Source organism: Tyto alba, unplaced genomic scaffold (genome assembly GCF_018691265.1).
Source record: "Tyto alba isolate M040663 unplaced genomic scaffold, T.alba_DEE_v4.0 Super-Scaffold_16, whole genome shotgun sequence".
NCBI classification, from domain to species: Eukaryota; Metazoa; Chordata; class Aves; order Strigiformes; family Tytonidae; genus Tyto; species Tyto alba.
Genome location: NW_024881278.1, coordinates 19,448,883 through 19,469,656, shown reverse-complemented (window position 1 = coordinate 19,469,656; position 20,774 = coordinate 19,448,883). Strand labels below are relative to the sequence as shown.

Sequence of the window (20,774 nt, the reverse complement as noted above, 5' to 3'; positions counted from 1 at the left end):
ATTGTTTCTTATAGCAAAATGAATAATTTGCCTTCCTGGGAGATTCTGATTTTTTTCCATTATCTGGTGAACTCCCAAGTATTAGTTGTAATTGAGTCCTGGAAATGTGTGCACAATAGGTGGGCCTGAATCAGGACTGCTAGTTTCAGTATAGCTACATTTATAAGGTGGATAGAGTGTTGCCATAGTAAAGCTTTGCATATCTACTGTTAACAGTCCTGTTACCTTATATCTGTGTTGTTCTGTAGGTGGAACTTGCATCTGCTGAAACTTAGAAGGCCGCTGTCCTTAGCGTTTAAAGAAAAAAAACAAAACCAAACCAACCCCTCCAAAACTGCAATAAAAGACCACCATCACCACCCTCTAAAATTAAACCTTTTACTTAGCTCTAAATCTGGTTTGCCTGAAAAAGTAGTTTTTCAATTATGATCACTCATGAGAAGGTGGCCTGTTAAATCAGTTGGAAATACTTGGAATCTGTTAAATTGTGGTTGCTTGTTTTAAGCTAATTGAGACATTTGACTGATGAAACACTGGAATCAATTGCTGAATGCATTGCAGTCTCTTTTTTTTCCTTCCCTGCCCATTTTACTTTCACACCTTACATTAGTATTGAGGTTTAGTGTGATGGCTTAGTGCTTCTGACCAAGAATGAGGCTAAGATATAAAATGTCTATGTTAATTTTTTTCATCCTGATACCAAACCTGTTAGCAGTCAAGTGTAAATTTTGTTGCTCAGTTCTTTCCCTGGCCTGATTTTGCTGTTGGGTTCTCTTCCTTCCTTGAATGGAAAGAATACAAAGAATGAGATAGAAGAAGGATAAAAGGTAGATATGTAATGAACCAATGCTCTCTTTGCATTCTTGAAGGTGGAGATATTGTCTAGATTGCAAAAGGAACATACTTAAGTTTTGATCAGGGTTTTTAGTAATAAAACATTTAAAATGTGGGCTTCCATTTACACCTGATCATCATTTTACATAAACAAATTATGATCTGGTTTGTAGTCCTGGGGGCTTCCTGTGCTGTCCTTAGGAATCCCTTACTTCTGTTGATTTCTCTTCCCTCATTTTCTCTTGCTGTTGTGTCTCTTTCCCATACCTGCAGCTGTGCCAAGCACAACATGCTGTTGAGCGCTGGATAGCGCAACGCGACTGTTCGGCATTTTTCCTCTCTTACTGGTTCCCTGTGTAGCTTTGGATCTCAGCGTGACTGAAACAGTTCTACCTTTGCCCTCTCTGTTTCCTACTTTCAGCTCTTACTTAAATTTTTTCCTATGCACTGTAGTCTTGCTGGCCAAAATGAGGGTTGGGGACAGATAATGACCATTTATTTTATGGTTGTTACCGAGTTCATATATGTTTTACAAAAACATACAATTTGCTGAAGGTAGTGGTATGATTTGGTCAAAAAATTGTATTTGTGATGTGATGCAATGCAAACAGTGAACCTCACTAATCCTTCTTCTCTCTTTTCCCCTTTCTCTGCTTCAGATAGTCGTTTGGAAGAGATACAGTGACTTCAAGAAACTGCACAAAGATCTCTGGCAAATTCATAAAAACCTATGCAGACATACAGAACTCTTTCCACCTTTTGCCAAAGCAATAGTATTTGGTAAGCACAATTTCCTACTGACTTGCTGTGAAATTCTTTGTTAACTCAGCATCTATAAATACACCTTGTTTTGCAGCTGCATGGAACTCTTTTCCATGTGTGTTTGCTATTCAACTTCTTTGTTTGTTGTGTCTTACTTGTAGGTGTGCTGGTGTTATAGCTTGATACTGTTAGTTTTTTTTAACACGGGTAGTTATGTCCTTGCTTCCATGTTAGAGAGATATGCTCAAATATTTATTGATATATATGTTCTGTATCTTTACAACATACATTCCCTGTTTTCAAGAGCATAAAGTCAGTATTAGCTCTGTGAACAGCACTTGAACAATGAACAAAGATTTTCATATATGAGCTGTCTGGTTTTAGTAACGAGTTATAGTAAAGTATCAAGTCGTAGAAAATATTTTTTCATTTTAGGAATTTGGTTGTAACTATTATCAATTTTATCTAATGAGGCTTTTGAGATCGGTTTTACATATAACAGTTAACTATTTCACCAAAACAACCCCTAAGAGGATTGTGACTCTACATGAGACATACATGGCAAAAAGTAATTAGCTCTTAAAAGCCAAAGGTTTTAGCCTAATCCTCATGTATATGTCATTATGAGTGAGCTATAGGTGGACTTTTAATGAAGTGATATGACTTCATATGGAACTCCACCTACCACACTTGTTTTTTTATTAGTGTTGTGTTTATAAAAAAATGGTGTGTGGTTTTTTTTTTTGTTGTTGTTGTTTTTAGTGCATGTATTTTATTCACCACAAACTGTTGCTGTTTTGGCTTAGATATATATGTATTGAACAATATCCAGTAAGTTTTAAGCATTTTTCAACATTTTTTAATGTGTCTACCAAGTTTGGTGTCATTTTTGCATGCATCTACCCTGTGCTTTGTGAGTGTTTCTGAGGCATTTCTAAGATGTTGCTGACTGTCCAGAATGGGTTAGGTGCTTTTTGGTGTGCATCTATGATGTGCTTTTGAGACTTTTTTGGAGGCATCTTATTGTTTCTTTTTGAGGTATCCAACAAGTGTTTGGCGTTTTGTTGCGTGCATCTGCCATGCACTCTTGGTTTGGTTTTGGGTGAGCTTTTTAGTTTCTAAAGTGCTTTTTGGGTTACTAAGGCTTTTTCATGGCGTTTGAGTTGTTCTAGTGCATTTTTTTTTTTAAGCGTACAGCCTCTGTTGATGCTGTTTTCTGGTATTCACCTAGCATGGTGTATAGTGTGTTTTGGCATGCATCTCCCACGTGCTCTTTTGGTTTTCTTTGGTAAGGTTTCTGATCTGGATTTTGGGTACTTCTTTGTTATGTTTTTTTGGTTCCTAAGGCATGGCTGTGGTGTTCCTTGTGTCCAGGATTTCTTTGGTGTTTTTTTGGTGTCCATATGCCACACAATTTTCTGCAGGTTTTTAAGTGTCCAGCACGTTTGGTCTTTTTTTTTGGCATGCATCTACTGCTTATTTTTTTTTGAGTGTTTCTAAGGCATTTCTATAGTGTTGCTGACAGTCAGAAACATGTTCGGTGCTTTTTGGTGTGCATCTACCATGTGCTCTTTTTTTGTGTGTTTTTTGGCAGGCTTTTCCGTTTCTAACAATGTTTTTAGGGTTACTAAGGCATTCCCATGGTGTTTACAAGTTGTTTTAGTGTTTTAGTATGGTCTGTTTGTTGTTTTTTTTTTTTTTTTTTTTTTTTTTAAGCATCCAGCCTTTATTTGTTTTTTATGTATTTATTTTTGGTTTTGTATGGTTTTAAGCATCCAGCATGTTTGGCATTTTTTGGCAAACATTTACTATGTGCTTTCTTCTTTGGCAAGGTTTCCTGTGTAGAATTATGCACTTTTCTTGGCATGGGATTTGTTTCCTAAGGCATTGCTGTGGCGTGGTGGTTTATTTTTTTGTTTTTTTGCTGTCCAGCATTTCTTAGGTGTAGCTTTTTTCATGCATATATCATGTGATTTTCAGTGGGTTTTTGAGCATTTTTCAGCATTTTTTTAATGTGTTGAGCATGTTTGGCGTTTTTTTTGACATGCATCTACCTCGTGATTCGTGAGTGTTTCTGAGGCATTTCTAAGCCATTACTAACGGTGTGGTACAGGTTTGGTGCTGCTTTTTAGTAGTCCAGTATGCATTTAGCATCTCTTTGCATTCATCTACCACATGCAATTATTGGGCATTTTAACAGGTTTTTAAGCATCCAACATGTTTGGTATTTTTTTGACATGAATGTACCACAGGTTCTTTTTGAGGTGGTTTCTGCTAGGCTTTTTGGTTTCTAAGGTGGTTTTGATAGGCTTTTTTATTTGTGAGGTGTTTTTGGGGTTACTAAGGTATTTCTATGGAGTTTACAAGTTGTTTTTGTGTTGTGCTTTTTTTTTTATTTTTTTCTATTTTAAGCATCCAGCCTATGTTACATTATTTTGTATGGAGTTTGCATGTTGTTTAGTGTCCAGCATGTCTGGCATTTTTTGGCATGCATCTACCACATGCTGTCTTTCTTTGGCAAGGTTTCTGGTATGGATTTGGGGCATTTTTACATGTGATTTTGGTTCATAGGGCATGGCTATGACATTATTTATGTCCAGGATTTCTTTGGTGTTTTTTTTTATGTGTGCATAAACTGCATGATTTTCAGTGAGTTTTTAAGATTTATTCAGTGTTTTTTTGTGCGGCTAGTATATTTGGTGTTTTTTTAGCATGCATCTATTGTGTGCAGTTGGGCATTTCAATGGGTTTTTTTAAGCTTCCAACACATTTGCCATTTTTTTTTTTTGCCATGAGTCTACCACATGCTCTTTTTTTGATATGGTTTTTTCAGGCTTTTCAGTGTCCAAGGCATTTTGGGGTTGTTAAGGCCTTACTTTGGTATTTACAAGTTATTTTAGTGTGTGGGTTTTTTCTTTTTTTTTTTTTTTTTTTGTTAAGCATTCAGCCTGTGCTTATGGTTTCTGTATACACCTTGTCTGGTGTTTAGTGTCCAGCCTGTTTGGCTTTTATTTGAATGTATCTACCACGTGCAGCTCTTTTGGCAAGGTTTCTCATCTGGATTTTGCATGTGTTTTTGGTGTGGGTTTTGGTTCCTAAAGCATTGTCATGACACGTTTGCCATTTCTGCGGTGGTGTTTTGAGCATCCAGAGTGTTTGGTGTTTTTTGGCATGCATCTCCCATGTGCTTTTTTTTTTGCCAAGGTTTTTGTACCTTTTTTTGAACTTTTTTTTGTTTCTGAGGCATTGCTGCAGTGCTGTTTTCCATTGCCACGTTGTTTTTAATATGTTTCAGCGGGGTTTTAAACATATAGCATGCTTAAGGCCTTTTTTTGGTGTGCATCTATGATGTGCTTTTAAGTGTTATTAGCATCCAGCATGGGTTTGGCTTATTTTCTTGCATCCGTCTACTATGTGCTTTTTTTATGTTTTTTTCCATATTGGTTCAGCATGTTTGATGTTTTTGGGTAGGCATGTAGTGCATGCTTTTGAGAGTATTTGAACATGCTCTCCATGCGTTGTGCCTGTTTTCCATGTTTATTGTCATACATATTTTTGCATGTTTTTTTTGCATAGGTTGTGCATGTTTTAGCATCCAGCCAGAGTTTAGTGTGTTTTGGCATTAATCTAGTGCAAATTTTTGCAAGTTTTTTGCGTGCAGCATTTTTAGCAATTTTAGTGGAGTTGGGCATGCATCTAGAGCATGTTTTCCCACATTTTTTCTGTGTCCCACATTAGCATATTTTAGCATCCAGTGTGTGTTTCACATTTTTTGGCATGCATCTATTTCATGTTTTTGCACGTTTTTCCCCTGTGTCATGATTTTAGTGTGTTTTAGCATCTGGTATGCTTATGGCAGTTTTGGCATACTTCTACTATATGCATGGAAAAATGTGCAATAATATTTTTAGCGTTTTTGCATACTTTTAGAATAAACTTGTGTTTGCCCTAGCATTTTTTCATGGTTTTTCTGCATTTTTAGTTTTTCTGTTGTGTGGTGATGAGTTTTGGGATTATTTTTTTTTTTTTTTTTTTTCAATGCTCTACTTCTTTTTTTGCTGTATTATGTTTTTTGGCATTTTTTTGGGGGGGGCGTTTACTATTACTTTAGGGTAGTCAAGCCTGTCAGTTTGGAAAGTGCCAAAACTGAGGTTATTTAGTCAGCCTTTTTTTCCACCACTTTGTGTGGCAGCACTGTGATACTTCCTGGGGTTGTGGTTCTGTAGAGGTGTTTGCTGTCCCTCCTGTGCCTTGAGTGCCAGAGAAACTGTATGGAACTCCCATGGAGACAAAACCTCAGAAACCTGGAAAGCACAAATCTGCCTGTTGATGTTTCAGGACCAAATACTGCTACAGACTTGTAATTTTTGCTACTTAATGTTTGGTTTGGATGACTACTGCATGCAGGCATGGCACTGAGATGCTTTAAAGAATATACTACCATAAACAACAAACAAGTTAAAGTTAGTTTATGACCCAAGTCTAATCTGCCTCTGCAGCTTTGGGGGAGCCTCTGACTTAACCTCTTGTTGTGTGGACTAGTTAAGTGAGAAGCAAGGAAGCTGAACTCTAATGCAGATTTCATGGTTCTCTGTGAAGAGCTGGGTAAAATTCCTAGTTTAAATTGTCTTTCGCATCAGCTAAATTGTATCCAACTATTATATATTTTTATTTTTGCTTATTTATAAAGTCGGAACTGGGGTAAGTTTTGGTTCTGTGTCAGAACTTGTGCACTACTGGTTAAATAAAGAATGTAGTGTGAATTTCATCCTGAGATGATTTTAGATCTGATTTACAGAGTAGAGTGCTCACTGGACAAATTATTTACAAAGCTAATAGTTGCGAAGTCTAATTTAGTTTCAGGTGGAAGATATGGCAGCTATGTATAGGGGAGGAAAGAGAGGGCTAAAAAGAAAAGAAAATTAGTGTGGAAGAGAGTATGGGCTGCTCATACCTTAAATAATTTTAAATTACTAGAAATGCAGATTAGCTGTTTTTATACTAGCTCTGTGAGGAAGAATTGAATGAAATCCCTTCTGAAAGACATCCTATTGTATTTGGTGAACAAAAGTGACTTGAATGTACATTGTAAGAGAAGGAAATCTACAGAAATATTCAATGTAGTTATTTACAAAAAAGCTCTTTGAAATTAAAACTAAACCATAACAAAACCCACTACGTTTGAATGAAGCTGAGCCACAGCAGATTAAGGAAAAGATGAGGTAATGTAAAAACAAATTTTAAATGTTTGGTACATAGCTGAAAGGAACAGAAATGTCTGACTCTTCAGTTTAAGAACTATTTTTCTATTTAAAACAAAATTTTACTCTGTATTCTTCTATCTCACTTCTACACAGAATAACTGCTGTGTGTTTTGTTTTAATTTAGAGTATTTATCTTTAGATCAGTCCTAGTGTTTTTTTGTACTAGAGGAAAAAGGTAATCTCACTAGATTTTGAGTTTTTGAAAAACTTATTTTCAGTCTTGTTCAGTTAGTGGTGAGCTGCAAGGTCCATCTCTATTAAGATCTTTTGTTTTCAAGCTGCTTTAATGGAACATTTCTGCAGTGTTTCTTCCCTGTGTTGATGTTTCACTTGCAGCTTTTAAACAACTTGATGTTGCAGCTTTTAAACTAGTTACTAATTAGCATTGCCAGTAGTTACTGGCAAATTGTTGGTTTGTTTTTTCTTTGTTTATTTTTTTTTTTGGAAAGGTGTGCTTTAAATAATGTATATATACTGTTTGTTGAAGAGTACGCTTTACAAAATGAGCACTGGTGTTTCTAATAGTCATACTCACTTGTGGAAGTATTAAACCTGAGCAGAATCTCAGTTTCAGCATTCAGAGTTTCAGGAGATGGTGTGGATGACTGAGATGTATTTAAAAATGGATGAGTTGTGCTGTGCTTCCATATTTCATGCAACCAAAGACTTGCCACATCTGCTGAACTGAATTGCGTTGCATGTTTTACACCACAGCTTTTGATAATTACAATGTGCAAGTGCATGTATTTTTATGCTGTTAAATAGAACTGCTCAAATCAGAGCATGAAACTTGTTATGGGTGGGAAAAAGAAATCATCTCACTTTAACATCTTTAACAGATCCAGCTGTTAAAACTTCTCTGAATTGTTTTGTAGTAATTATGATACCTCTTTCTGGGAAGTGGTTACTCTCTTACCCTAATATGCATCAATATAATTTCTTCAGTATTTTCAAACTACTTTTTTTTTTTGTTGTTGGACACTAAGTATTCCCATATGTTGGCTATACATAGCTTTTTACCAAAACATTGGTAAATCTGTACTTAGCATGTCTGGTATCTAATGACTGCAGGAACATATTCTAGTATAAAAAAATGCTCTCTCAGCCCCTGACAAACAGAAACCAAAAAACCCCAGATATTGGTAACTTGCTAGCACTGAGTCATAAAAATGATTCACATTATAATGCTCAGATAAGGATACTTTTTGGATTTGAAAATACCAAATGAAGTAGCATATGTAATAATTGGGTGATATGTACAGTTGGAACTGTTGTGAGAAGCTAGCTGAAACATGACCACAAACCTTGCTAGGAGTTTTGTTGTTCAGATCTGCTCCACAAAATGATTTGTGGATTCTCTTTACAGGAATTTACATTTGGTTTCCAAGTATATGAGAAATTTTGAATGGATCATTGCTGGAGGAATAGCAGAACTGTGCCAATGCATTTGTTATATGCTATGATTGTAACTGATGCTTCCTAAAACCCTGCAAAGACATGATCCCTTTAATGAAGTTTGCATGTGTCTGAGAAATGTAAAGAATAGTGGAAATAACACAGATTTAGATACAGGAAGACTTCCTGATGGAAATGTTTGAATAGTCAGATGGGTGCCTAAGCACCTTTGAACATCTGATTGAGAAGGGTAATAATGAAAGTGCTGAGCAGTACAAGATTGCTTGAAAGTATGAAAAAAGGCAGAGGGGGAAGGATTTAGACAGGGTTGGCTGTGAATGAAACTGGCAGCAAGATGCCAGATAGTCTGTGAAGAAACCAGTGCAGAATTATGTTCTTCCTTCCCCCAGAGTCCTCTAGTTTTGGAAAATGTGGCAGTGAATAATGTTTCAACATCTCTGTTCAAATATGTATTTTTTTTTTTTTTTAGCTCAGTTTCCTAAGAAAATAAGGCTTATGTAATTGTGCTGTCAGAAAGTCAAACCTCTGACTCATGTGGCTGATATCAGCTAAATTGGAGAGGGATAGCAGTTGCAAATGTCATTATGTTTCTGCAAAGTCTGTGAAACAGCAGCTGGGTAAGAAGAGAGGGAGTGCCATGGTGCTACCAGGGGCCAGGCCGGCTCAGCTCATACGGGTGAGGTTTGCAGCTGCCTGGACAATTGGCGCTGGTCAACCTGGCACTGCTGGTCCTGATGCATCCTATCTGGTGCCCGGTTGAAGTATTGAGATGATGTGGACAAGGAAAATTAGTTTTTATTGGGTTTGATGATGAAGTAGAATGGGGAAATATCCTTGGGAAACTAAGAAAAATAGAATTTCTTTCTTGCAGAAGTTACCTGTTTCTGGCCTTGTTAGGTGTTTACTTCTTGACGATTGATTTTCTGTTGTTATAACAGTGTTCGTGTTATCTTGTAGATTCACTCAACTGTCCCATGCTGCTGTGCTTTACTGAGGGAAGTTGTTTTTTCATGATGCCCTATTTTGCATGGAATGAAATAAAAGCCCTAATGGACCCCCAGTGTTGCTCTGAAGATGTAGGAAGTTTGATGAGCAGTTTAATAGAGCCTGATTCCAGTGTTGCCACTCAATGTGATAGCATTGCCTTTGCCTTCTTTCTGCTTGCTTGTTGCTCGCTCTTTTGTACAGCTGCTAATGTTTGTACAGCTGAAAGGGCAGGGTGAACAAGTCACAGAGCCAATCCACCTGAAAATTAGCCCAATGATGTCTTTTCTTTCCTTTCATGGAAAAATAGCCCCCAAAAGCTTTGTTTGTGATCTTGTAAGTATGTGTGTGTCTTTCTAGTTTTATTTTCTTTTTTCTGGTACCACATGGGCAGGAGCTATTTACTTGAAGAATTTCTGGAAAGAGTCCTGCTTTGATACTTTCTTCTGGGATTATTTTTTTGCTTGCTCTGAGTATAAATGAATTTTGCTTCTGTATTCAATGTTTCTTTTGTCCTCTTCAAAGGTTAATGCCACAGAGCTGTCACAGGTGGTTCTTATTTTTCTGGTCATGCTGTTATAGCAATACTGTTTCTTGAACTTGTCTTCCCAGTCCTTTTTTTCCCCTCTGTATAGCTGTTCCAATATCTGTTCTATTCTCCTCCAATTATTAGTGTTAACCTCTGCCCTTTTCCTTTTGTAAACTTGTAACTATTTCAACAACAAAGTGATGTTGATATGAAAAGCTAAAATAAGTTGTGTGCATTTGTGAAGAATGTGAATTTAAGGTAGCAATCCAAAGGTTTTCTCCTGAGAAGCAAATCTCTTCAGGTGAACTGTAGGATTGTTTTTTAAACATGTTTGTGCTAATGGGAGTGTTTTGGGTGCTGGGTAGGAAAAAGGGAAGGATCATACGTTTTAGTAAATGAGCTGCTTCCCAGATCTATTTACCTCTTGAATCCAGGAGGAGATGAGACCCTGTCTGCATGGAGTTACTTCAGACAAAAGCTTCAGTGCTTGGTAGCAGGGTTTCACCACTTCCCCTATACTTTGTCTCCTCCATAAATGGCACCTTGGAATTGATGATCTGCTTGGGGGCTTTTAGCAATACTTCGTTTACTATCTGCTCATATTGTGCATTGTTCTTGAGAATGTGAATTGCTCAGCTCCTTACAGGATTTGGGCCATAATCAAGGCTGACACTGACTGGCATATTGTCAAATTGTGCTTGTATCATTTATTATTAGATAACACTGGACATCCGTTAGTGTCTCTTGGCTAATCAAGAGTGTTGCCTCACATATTCTTACGATGAGAGGGCGAAGGATTCTTATTGTAGCTGCCAGCTTTCATCATCCGAGTGGATTGCAGAAGACAGGACTCTAGGGACAGTTGAGAATAGGAAGTTTGAAGATTTGCTATGTTCTCCTGAAGTATTGGAATGACTTTCACAGACTCAGGGCATTGTTTCCAGAAGGCTGCTTTTGTCTTTTTTTTTTTTTTTTTTTTTTTTTCATGTTATTTATTATTACAAAATAAATGTGTGGTTATTTGTAAAACTGTCAATCTATGTGTCTGTTCCAGGACGATTTGATGAAACTGTGATTGAAGAAAGAAGGCAATGTGCTGAAGATCTGTTGCAGTTTTCTGCCAATATCCCTGCTCTCTATAACAGCAAACAGCTGGAAGAGTTTTTTAAGGTTTGTTAGTATTTGCAGAAGTATTTGCTTCTTACTGATATGAATAAAGTGTAGAGCTGATTCTTCTTTACTTTATAAGCCGCAGAGTGACAGTGAGCTGATCTGACATGCTTTCTGAAGTTTTCTGGGAGTTTGCCGTTCACTCTAAAAATGTGGCTTTAAAAAAAAACCCATGTTATACCTCTACAAGGTGGAAAGTTTTACAGGAACTTCAGATGAAGGGATTTGGAATTTTTGTTTATTGAATGGTGAGCAAAAGCTGCGATGTTAAATCCAGATGTTCAGTGGGGAAGTAATAAAAAAATATCGCCATTGTTTCTATATTTTATATAGGTGTTTATAGTTTCAAACTACAAGAAGGAAGACTGTCTAGATTGTTCTCTTATGGCCTGCTCCATGACAACAAATTTGGTATATAACTAGTCAGACGTGCTGCTTGTACAGTGTTGTGAGAAACACTGTCCAAAACACATTTTAGGACAACACATTGATCTGGACTTCCTATTTATTACATCTGAAGCAGTTTGTTTCCAGTAGTTCCCCCAAACCTCTCTATTTTCTGTAGCTTAATCCAATGTTCTGCAAACACACAAGAATCAATTTACATGTAAACATGATAGTAACTCCCTGGAATTAAGGAAATCCTCATCTGGCTGAGATAGGACCTATGTGTATTAATATGTTAAGTATATTTAAATGATGTGTATGCAAAAGCAAAATTACAGCAAAGCTTAAAAATATTCACTTCTTTTCATGATGTAGTTATTGCAGAGTTCTTTAAAATACTTAAAACAATGTTCTTTACGCTTTGTTGACAACAGTGAATGGGACACTGAATTAGAATATTTTATTTTTCAGTTTATTTGCATCTGCACTTTTTCATTTCTTTGGAAATACTTCTGTGTTTTGGGGTATTTGTTCAGAGCTCTCTTCCCCCTCCTTTTGCTTAGCAAAAGTATTGGTTTTAGCCTTCCAATGGACCTTTTCTGGCTTTGCAAGGGAATGAACAAAATTAGAAAGACATTCATTTTTATTGGAGCAAATACATCTATGGGGAGTTACACAACTGTAATAGTTTAGGCTCATTTGTTAGCTGGTGTTGTCATGTCTTCCTGTAAGAAGGCCTTAGATTTTGATCAGTCACCAGCTCAGCCAGTGTTCTTCACCTTTGCTTTCACGTGGTTTTGTTCCTTTTCAGATTTTTGTGCAAATAGTCATGGAGAGATAATTTGGACAATGAAGCCTTAGAAACAACTGAAGGGAGTGCTGTGTGTATATATGTACTCCAGTGTGTACTGTCACTCCAGCAAAATGGGCTGGCTAGTGTGAAAATGTTCTGGGCTAATTCAAGACCGATTAACAATGCCCATTTGTAACACTGTCTTGGAAATGGTGCAGTTTCTATTAAGGTTGCCTGGAAAGTGTGCACCTAAGATGTGAAACAAATTAAAAAAAAGAAAAAAAACAAACCCAACAAAAAAAATCCCCAAAACCCCCAACAAAACAAAAAAAAAACCCCAAAACCCTAACATTTAGGTGGTTTCTAGTGCAACTAATTGTTCCTGTTGTTACTTCATTTACCTCTGATTCCTTTCAGGCTTGGAGGGGAATAATGTCCTCCTTAGATGCTGGGATGGCCTTGTTGTCCCTGTTTGTCCAGTCTCAACTATGACTGAACTCAAGATGGTGGGTCACGGGTGGGACATTAGTCTGGTGGACAAACACTGCTGTGTGAGGGACCTGATGAGCTTGGGAACACCAATGAAGGACACAGGCTGTATGTACCACAAGAGAGCAGGAGCACTGCTCTTCTCTCTCTGTTACACTCTGGGGTTTGCAGGCAGACCTGCTGCAGCCCGTATAGTTCAGGGCTCTGAAGCTGCAGTAGGCTGTTTAGATACCTAGACAGTCTGTGGCAACCAAATGTAGCCTAACCAAAAGTCCTTGTTTAATTTTGCAGGCTTACATAGTTTAATTAAATGCATTAACTCTAAAGTAATGGAGCATTCATTGGTTAGGAAATTTAATTTTGACTATCATTTCTATATAAGGAGACTTTCCATAGAGCACAGTAGCTGAATAATTCCTTTCCCTCTTTCTTTTCAGGGTGGAGAGGTGCACGATGGGTCTGAACTGATCGGTCCTGTTGAGCCTCTGTCTGACTCTCTGACTGACAACCTGTCTGACTGCAGCTCTGAAGGTTTGCTTTCTTTTCTCATGTAACCTTATAGGGTGATCTGTTTCAAAGCAGCACATAAATGACAAGTGCCATATGTGTAGGAGCATTAGCATCTAGTTTGTTTGGTGTGACAGAAATGCTGGAGCTGGAATTAACAAAAGAGAAGTTGGGCTCAGCAGAGCTCTGTCTGCACTCCTGGAAGTTTGCCTCTAACAGGAAGTTTTCTGGGAGTCTGTCTAGTCCACTCTAGAAGTCCTAGTGCTCTGTTTCTCAAAAAGATCTGCTTTTGGTGCTGACTGAAGTGAACCCTCTGTTTTAAATGTACATAGTTCTGTCTGCTCCCAGAAGGTTGGGCAAACAGTGTGGTAGTCTTCACTACTAACCATGACCCAAGTCTCAAGCTGTAAAAATTTGCAGAGAACTTTGAAACCATTTTGAGGTTGAACAGTAAATACAAAGATGGTGTCTGAATTTGCCTAGAGCATGAAAGATAGGCTGAGGATTTGAACTGCTCCATTCATTTTAGAGTGTTCTTATTCAGCTGTTCATATGCTGAATGTCACCACGCTTTCAGCACTTAGTAAAATCCAGAAGAGAGTTGGTATTGTATTTTAAAAGTTTAAGTATGACTTCTGGGTTGAGCATATGGGAGTGGTGAATGTTAAAGCCCTACTGCAGGACTCAGGGAGATAAGCAAGTTGTTTAAGTCTCTTACAAAAACTGCCAGCATTTTTTCTTTTCCTGAGAGGAACTCCCTGTTCTTGAAGGTCTGAGAGGTTGTGTGTTAGAGCCAGTGTGCTCTATGTTTCGCTGAAAGCTGGAAATCCCTCCCTTAACTTGCTAATGTTTTTTTGATTGTGCTATGGCAATGGATGGTGTGCCCCTTTTCCTAAGATTAAATTTCTTCAGCACAGTGTAAAAGATGCACATGCATGGTTTGGATACCATGTGCAGAGTAATTTTAGTTGTATTTCACTTGCACTAAAGAATAGTATGGCTGTAAGGTAAGGTCAGTCGTCCCAAATAAATATTGTGCTAGGGCTTCTTGCCTGCCTCTGGAGGCTGAGCTAGCTTAAGCATCTCTGTGTATAATCAACTGCCAAGTACCATTCAATCTCTTAGATATTTATGTATTTCTGAGTTATGCTTGGGTCCTTGTGACTTCTAAGAAATTCTTTTCCAACCTTTCAGATTTTCCTTTGGAACTGTTTTACACTCATGTATAAATACACATTTTCATACAAACACTTATTAAGCTTATTTGGGAGGGTATTTTTACTTAACCACTAAATTTCCTCTGGTCTCTTTCTGGCATAGAACTTGTTATTCAAGCAGAGTTTTACCACAGTGAGAACTGCTTATGTTTTCTAATAGTGCTTTGTTTGTTTATTTTTGTTTGAGGTTGTATTACATGCCACTGGGATCTGTCGATGTCAATAACTTTGTGCTTAGTTATATAGTACAGCTACATGTGCAGTGAGTTCTACATTTTATTTTGTAGTATCTTTTATGATGTTAATGAACTAATGTCCACACAGTATTTTGTTTTGTGAATGGAAAGGTATAGAGCTGTTTAATTACAGAGGGTAATTGTCACAAATACTGGTGATTAGTTTTAAAGGGGTACTATTTCTGTGAAATTTAATATTCCAGATTCTGACATTTTACATTGTGTCTTATAAAAGAAAATGTGCTTAATGTGAACATTTCTATTCTTTATTCACAAGGGCCTCATTTTTAGAAGAAAACCACTTCCTTTATGTGAGATAAAATATTGAAAAGAAAAAAAATGCTGCAAAGTAGAAAAATTCTTTGATACCTTTCTGAATCAGCTGGAGTGCTTTTAGGGGATACTTGCAACAAATATGAGCACAGGATTTCCAGATGCCAAATGTGACTTTTGTGGAGTTAGATTTTCTAAAAACCTATGTGTCTTCCAGCTCGTATTATTTTATGTTTGAAACCAAAGGGGGCAAGACTAGGGACAGAAGGAAACATCTGTCTTTAAGGCCTCTAGATGGCAGTGGTAATACTCGGCTGTGAGTCCTCTCCCTGCCTTTCCTCAGGGCACCCTGCCTGCATCTCATTTTTCCCAGTCTGATTATCGTAGTTAACTGACTAGTTCACTGTGTTAGTTTTTGTGAGCATTCAAGGGCCTCCACGTGGGCACTACTCTTTCAAGCTGTTGTAGTGAGATGTATCAGACCCATTCGTTAAGAGGTGCTGGCTTTTGCTTAGAAGGGTGGGTTGTGGTTTCTCACTTTCATCTGTTCTTTTTCAGACAAAGCTCATTTTGCAGAAGGTGTGCACATTAATGGTAGAAGATGCAAATTGATGGTAGTAGAAATGTTTTTGTACCAAAATAAGCGATAAGTATCTTGCTTGTAAAAGCAGTTTGTCAGTTCATGCTTTCACAGGAACCTGCTTTTCAAGAGGTCAGGTTACCCAGGCTTTCCACCAGTTTTTGGAAACTGCATTTCCTTCTCATATACCCAGTGAAATTGCACAAAGCAGAGACAAGTATGTGAATTCATGTTCAATTTAGACATCATTATACTCCTCTAATATTCCTGACAAACAGTCACTTTGTCTTCCTCACTGGGGAGCTCATTTTTTTTTTTTTATTCTTTTTCTGCTTCTGTTTTACCATGTTCATGTTATCTTCCAAGAAATAAGCATATGCAGTTCATACGCTTCCTACCCCTCAGGCTGACTGGAAGCCCTGTGACTCTGGTTGTGTGGTGCCAGACCTGGGGTCTAAACTTGACCTTAAGCAAAGTTTATTAACTCAGGCTCTGTGCCATGCTAGCTGTGTTCATGCAGGTTCTAGTCAAGTTGGCTGCAAGAGAAGAGAAAATGTGATTTTGTTTGGACTGTAGGGAGGAGAACTTGGGTCTGTCTGATATCTGCTGTGTGGATGTGCTCTAAATCATCTAGTCAGGGTGGCCAGCACACCCTTTCCACAAACCCCACAGCTTTTCCATTCGTTCTCTATCTGCACCCCTTGTCCATCAGTCAGCTCTGTTTCCACCTATACATTCCCTAGCCAGCAATTTCTCTTCACTGAACAAAATAACTTGACTCCTCTAAATGTTATTTCATAAATTCTCAGTCCTCCACACCCAAATTGGACATTGCTGTCCCTAAATTGGGCAGGTGAATGGTCCATTATTAATATGCTAATTAATAAATCCTTTGTCTTCCTCCAACTGTTCTGTTGTGAGGTTGCCATCTTTCTTGCGGGACTTGAGGCTACACAGGCAGTTTTCTTCTCTGCATGGACACTTTGCTTTATGTCCCTCCCCTGAAAAGGTCAGGAGCGTTGTCTTCTGGGCACCCTGTCCCCTCCTCTCAAGTAGTCTTGTGCCACTAATTATCAATGTCCCTTGCTTTTCAGACGGAGAGTGTCTGGTAATCTCCTTTATGTCTTTTTCCTCTCACTCACATTAAAGGAACTGCTAGCTTTTAGAAAAGCAGTATTTATACAGTGCCTTCTTACTTCTTTTCCACAAATTGTAAATTCCCTCTAACTCTAGAGTTGCAAAATCAAACACAAAGTTTGAGTTAGTTGCCTTTGAGTCAGCTCCTTGCTAGTGCCACATGCTTTTTGAAGCTGTCAGAACACTTTAGCTGATAATGTGGATAAACTTTTGACTCTGTTGATAATACAGAAGAAAACAGACACCAGGTTTTAGATCAGAATTTACTTTGTGTGTACAAACAGCTAAATTTCTTGACCTTGTTGCCTGTTTTATTGCCTCAGTGGGTACATGTGCCAAGGTGATAAAACAACCTGCTACTTGATATCCAGGTGGCATTGCCAAATTTGTGGCTTGTTCCATATGTCTCATACAGGAATGACATTTTTGAGACTGAAAGCTGGTGCTTTTTTCTTGGTGTGCAGGTCCCAGCTTTGAAGGCTCTCCTGTTTTAAGTCTCCTTAGCTGTAAATCATCAGAGCAGTGAGATTAAAGTGCGGCTGCTATTGAAATTAGGTGAGTTGGAGTGCTGAGGTTTGAATTAGCCCCCCCTAAGGAAGCACCTGTGTTTTGTTTTTTAACCTAGGAGGCAATGAGAAATGGCAAATCTAATACCACTGACACAATTTTAATGGTATGTAACCAAATGGATATCTCTGATAGCCAGTCAAAGAGCAGTTTCATATTATGTACTTTTACCTGTAGTAGGGTCATGACCTTTCATTTTGATGTCAGGTGAACTCCTAATCTGTTGTACAAAAGGATGTCAGAAACATTTTTGTCATTCTTGTCCTTTTCAGTTCGAAAGGATTTAAGTGGACTTGATGATGTGACACTTACGAGCCAATCGGAATGTGGAGGTGAGATCTAGAAGTTGTTTCCATTACATTTGTGGAATTTAAGTTATTAGAAAGTCATAATTATGAGTGAATGCTTTTTGTGGATGATAATCCTTACAAAATGAAATAACATATGTGTAAAATATCTTTGTTGCCATTTACTTCCAAATAACCCTGCTAAGTTGGTGTGGTTTCGTTACTGAAGGTCATCTTGCAGTTACCTATATATACTTTTAGCTTATGGAAAATGTAAAATAAAATATGTTAGCTCAAATTTCAGTGAAAGAGGTGTAACCTAATTCATTATACCATGTGTTAGCAGTGAAAGAAGGCTATTCATGGTAGATGTGAGTTAGAGTGCTGCATGATGCATGAGCTGACAGTAACTCTGTGTTAATTCAAACTCCTAACTTACTGTTTTTGGGATGCTTCATCTTACTGATTTAAAACAGTGTGTTGGGATTTCTTGCAACAGTAATTTGTCTCGTGCTGATTGACTTTTCTAATAGCACTCGTGCAGAAAGGGTTAGTTTTGTAATTTCCTACAGCCCAATGGTGAGCAGGCTTTGAAAGTCTAAATTGGGTATTAGATGTTGGTCTCCTCATTCCTGGTATTAAAATGAAAACCAGTTGCTCTGTGGATTTTGTGGAATTTTAAAAAACATGTTTCCATAGGTACTAAAAATAATTTTGAGGACAGCTTTGCATGCAGGGAATTTCTGTGCACAAATTCTCAGGAAGCTGAAAAAGTGAGAAGAAAGCTAAAATCTTTGGATGGAATAAAGAATTATGGAGGTTCCTAAGGTATATGAAAAATCAAGTAATGGATTCCTTTCTGACTGTGCTTTCAGGCTTCTCCAGTGACAGTGACCTGATCTCTCTGACAGTTGATGTAGACTCTCTTGCTGAGTTAGATGATGGAATGGCATCCAACCAAAGTTCTCCCAGTAGAGCTGTTGGCCTTTGCCTTACTTCTGAACCACTAGCACAAAGCATACTGGCACCTGAGCAGGAGTGGAGCAAACCTGAAGGAGAGAAGGAAAGTCATAGTCTGTTTACTGGAAGCTTAAAACCCAAGCCTGGCAAACAAGATTACTTGGAGAAAGCAGGCGAGTTGATAAAACTGGCTTTGAAGAAGGAGGAGGAGGAAGATTATGAAACTGCTTTCAGCTTTTATAGAAAGGGGGTTGATCTGCTTTTGGAAGGTGTTCAAGGTATGGATCTTCCCATTATGTTTGCCTTACCTTTGGTTATGTGTACTTTTTTATGGTGTTTCCTCAGTTAACATCAGTTTACTGTGTTGCAAAGAGGTGATATGAAATGCAGAATCATGTGTGCCTGGCTTTCATGTGCTTGATAGCCACTGTGCGTATGTGAGAGAGAGAGAGAGAGAGAGAGAAGTCTTTCTAAGACTGAATGGTAATTTAGGGTCTTATCTTCCAAGTGCTAAGTATCTCTTTTAAAATTGCGGCATAACCTTTGACTTGCAGGTAAGTAGCAAAGTGCTCCACTTTTTATTACCTAGGCATTAATTAATCTGTGGCACTTGCAGCACTGTTGAAACATTATTTAATTTACATGGTTAAGTGAGGATTAATTATCCCCATTTTACGCATGGGGAGAGGCAGACTCAGGTTAACTTCCCAATCACAACAGGATTTAGAACTATTCTTGGCTCACAGCCTCTTGCTTCTTCCACTAAACTGTTCTCCTTTGCTAGTTAACGGATGCATACAAACTTACATGCCTGCACTGCTAGCAGAGAAAAGGATTACTTTTTTTTCAAAAGGCTTTGGTGTGTTAGTATATGTCTGCAAAAGCTATTGTTAACTGGCCAGATGCAACTACAAGCAAATTTCTGTGGAGTGTCCTTGCACCTTGTCAGTCAGGGAACAATTTTTTTTCCCCTCCATCTCTAGTTCTTGAGAATCTAGAGTGATAACATCATATATTTGCATTTTGTCCAACAATGGTTATAAAGCACAGAAAAAGATTTGTTCGTTCCTGGAATGAATTCAGGATCTGTGCATTGTGCTTCTGTCCCATACAGATCAAATGAGTAAGATTAGAATTGTGGCTTTGTTTGGCAGTGTACAGCACAGATGCATTATGCTGCTCCAGATCTGAACTTAAATGCTAATGTACCAAAGCACACACAAGCAGAAGCGTTTGCTGCATCTCGGTATGATGCACAGTAGTGGTCCAGACCCTCTGAACAGTTCTAGGAATGGAAGTTTACCTGCTGAGCTGCTTTAACTGGTCCTGACAAAAAATAATAGATAGGTTACTGATGAAAACCGGAGGTGTGGGCCAAGATATGTGCATAGCCTTGCTTAAAGTGTTGTATGCTTTTTGACATAAGTAAACCCACCTCTTACTTTTAAAGTCCCAGTGATGTCAGTAGGGTTGCCGCTTTGCTGCTTGTGTGTTTTCCGTAGTATCCCATCTTTCCTTGCCCATGTTGTCAAAATGCTTTTACTTCTTGATGTTGAATGTGCTGGCAATCCTTCTGTTAGAAAGCCTTCTTTGTTAATACACTTCTTCAGAGGCCTGTGTGCCATTCAGTTACGGTCTTCTGAAGAATATCGTGTTTCGTCATAACCACTTCTGTCTTCTCACTGTGATGCAAGGCTGCCATGATGCAGTTTTAAACTGACAGTTCAAGTTTCAGCTTCAAAAAGCTTTCTTTAGTAAACAGTTTCAAACTGTTAGGGGATGAGCACAAGTCAGGCTGTCGCGCATCCGTTGAACTGTGGTAACTATGCATGCATACTTGAGCTGTGACATGCTGGCTTTGAATCCATGGTAATATGTTTACCTTGAAGCTGTGAAAGGCTTTTCTTGCATGTGTTGTTACGTGACTTGCTCAACTGATGCATACTGACTTGTTAGACTAGGGTGAGGTGAGCTTTTCGCTTACATTTGATAACATTTCCTCCAAGGACTTTTGCTTCTTTGTTGTTGACTAGCTACTTGTCCAGCTACCTCAGATGACTGCTGATCCTTTTCTTTTGCCCACTGGTATCCATGCTTTTCAGACTAGGAGAAAATTCAAGGAGTCTTAGAGAAGTGTGATATTCTGCCCTATTGCCCTGATGCCACTCGGATAGTACAGTGGGGGTTATTAATAAATTAATAGTGGTGGTACCTCTGTGTGTGTGGGGGTGAAGGTGTGCCTGATGGATGAAGAGATGTGTAGCCAGCACCTGCAACTTCATCTGTGCAGTCCCTGATGTTCCACCTGTACAGCACAGGCAAGGGAATAATGGAAATGAGTTGCATTTTAACTGACATCTTATCCCTTGTCAACACAAATGT

At 38.2% G+C, this 20,774-nt stretch overlaps 1 protein-coding gene across 2 annotated transcripts in view; it reads left to right on the top strand.

Moving 5' to 3' along the window:
- The window catches only part of RPS6KC1 (ribosomal protein S6 kinase C1), a 90,593-nt gene that overhangs the window by 7,735 nt on the left and 62,084 nt on the right, over positions 1-20,774 (top strand). For both annotated transcript variants that reach the window (XM_042789735.1, XM_042789734.1), the window contains exons 3-7: positions 1,494-1,614; positions 10,844-10,959; positions 13,066-13,159; positions 17,418-17,477; positions 18,308-18,670. In XM_042789735.1, coding sequence (XP_042645669.1) covers positions 1,494-1,614; positions 10,844-10,959; positions 13,066-13,159; positions 17,418-17,477; positions 18,308-18,670 — 754 coding nt within the window. The remainder of the gene's footprint in view (positions 1-1,493; positions 1,615-10,843; positions 10,960-13,065; positions 13,160-17,417; positions 17,478-18,307; positions 18,671-20,774) is intronic.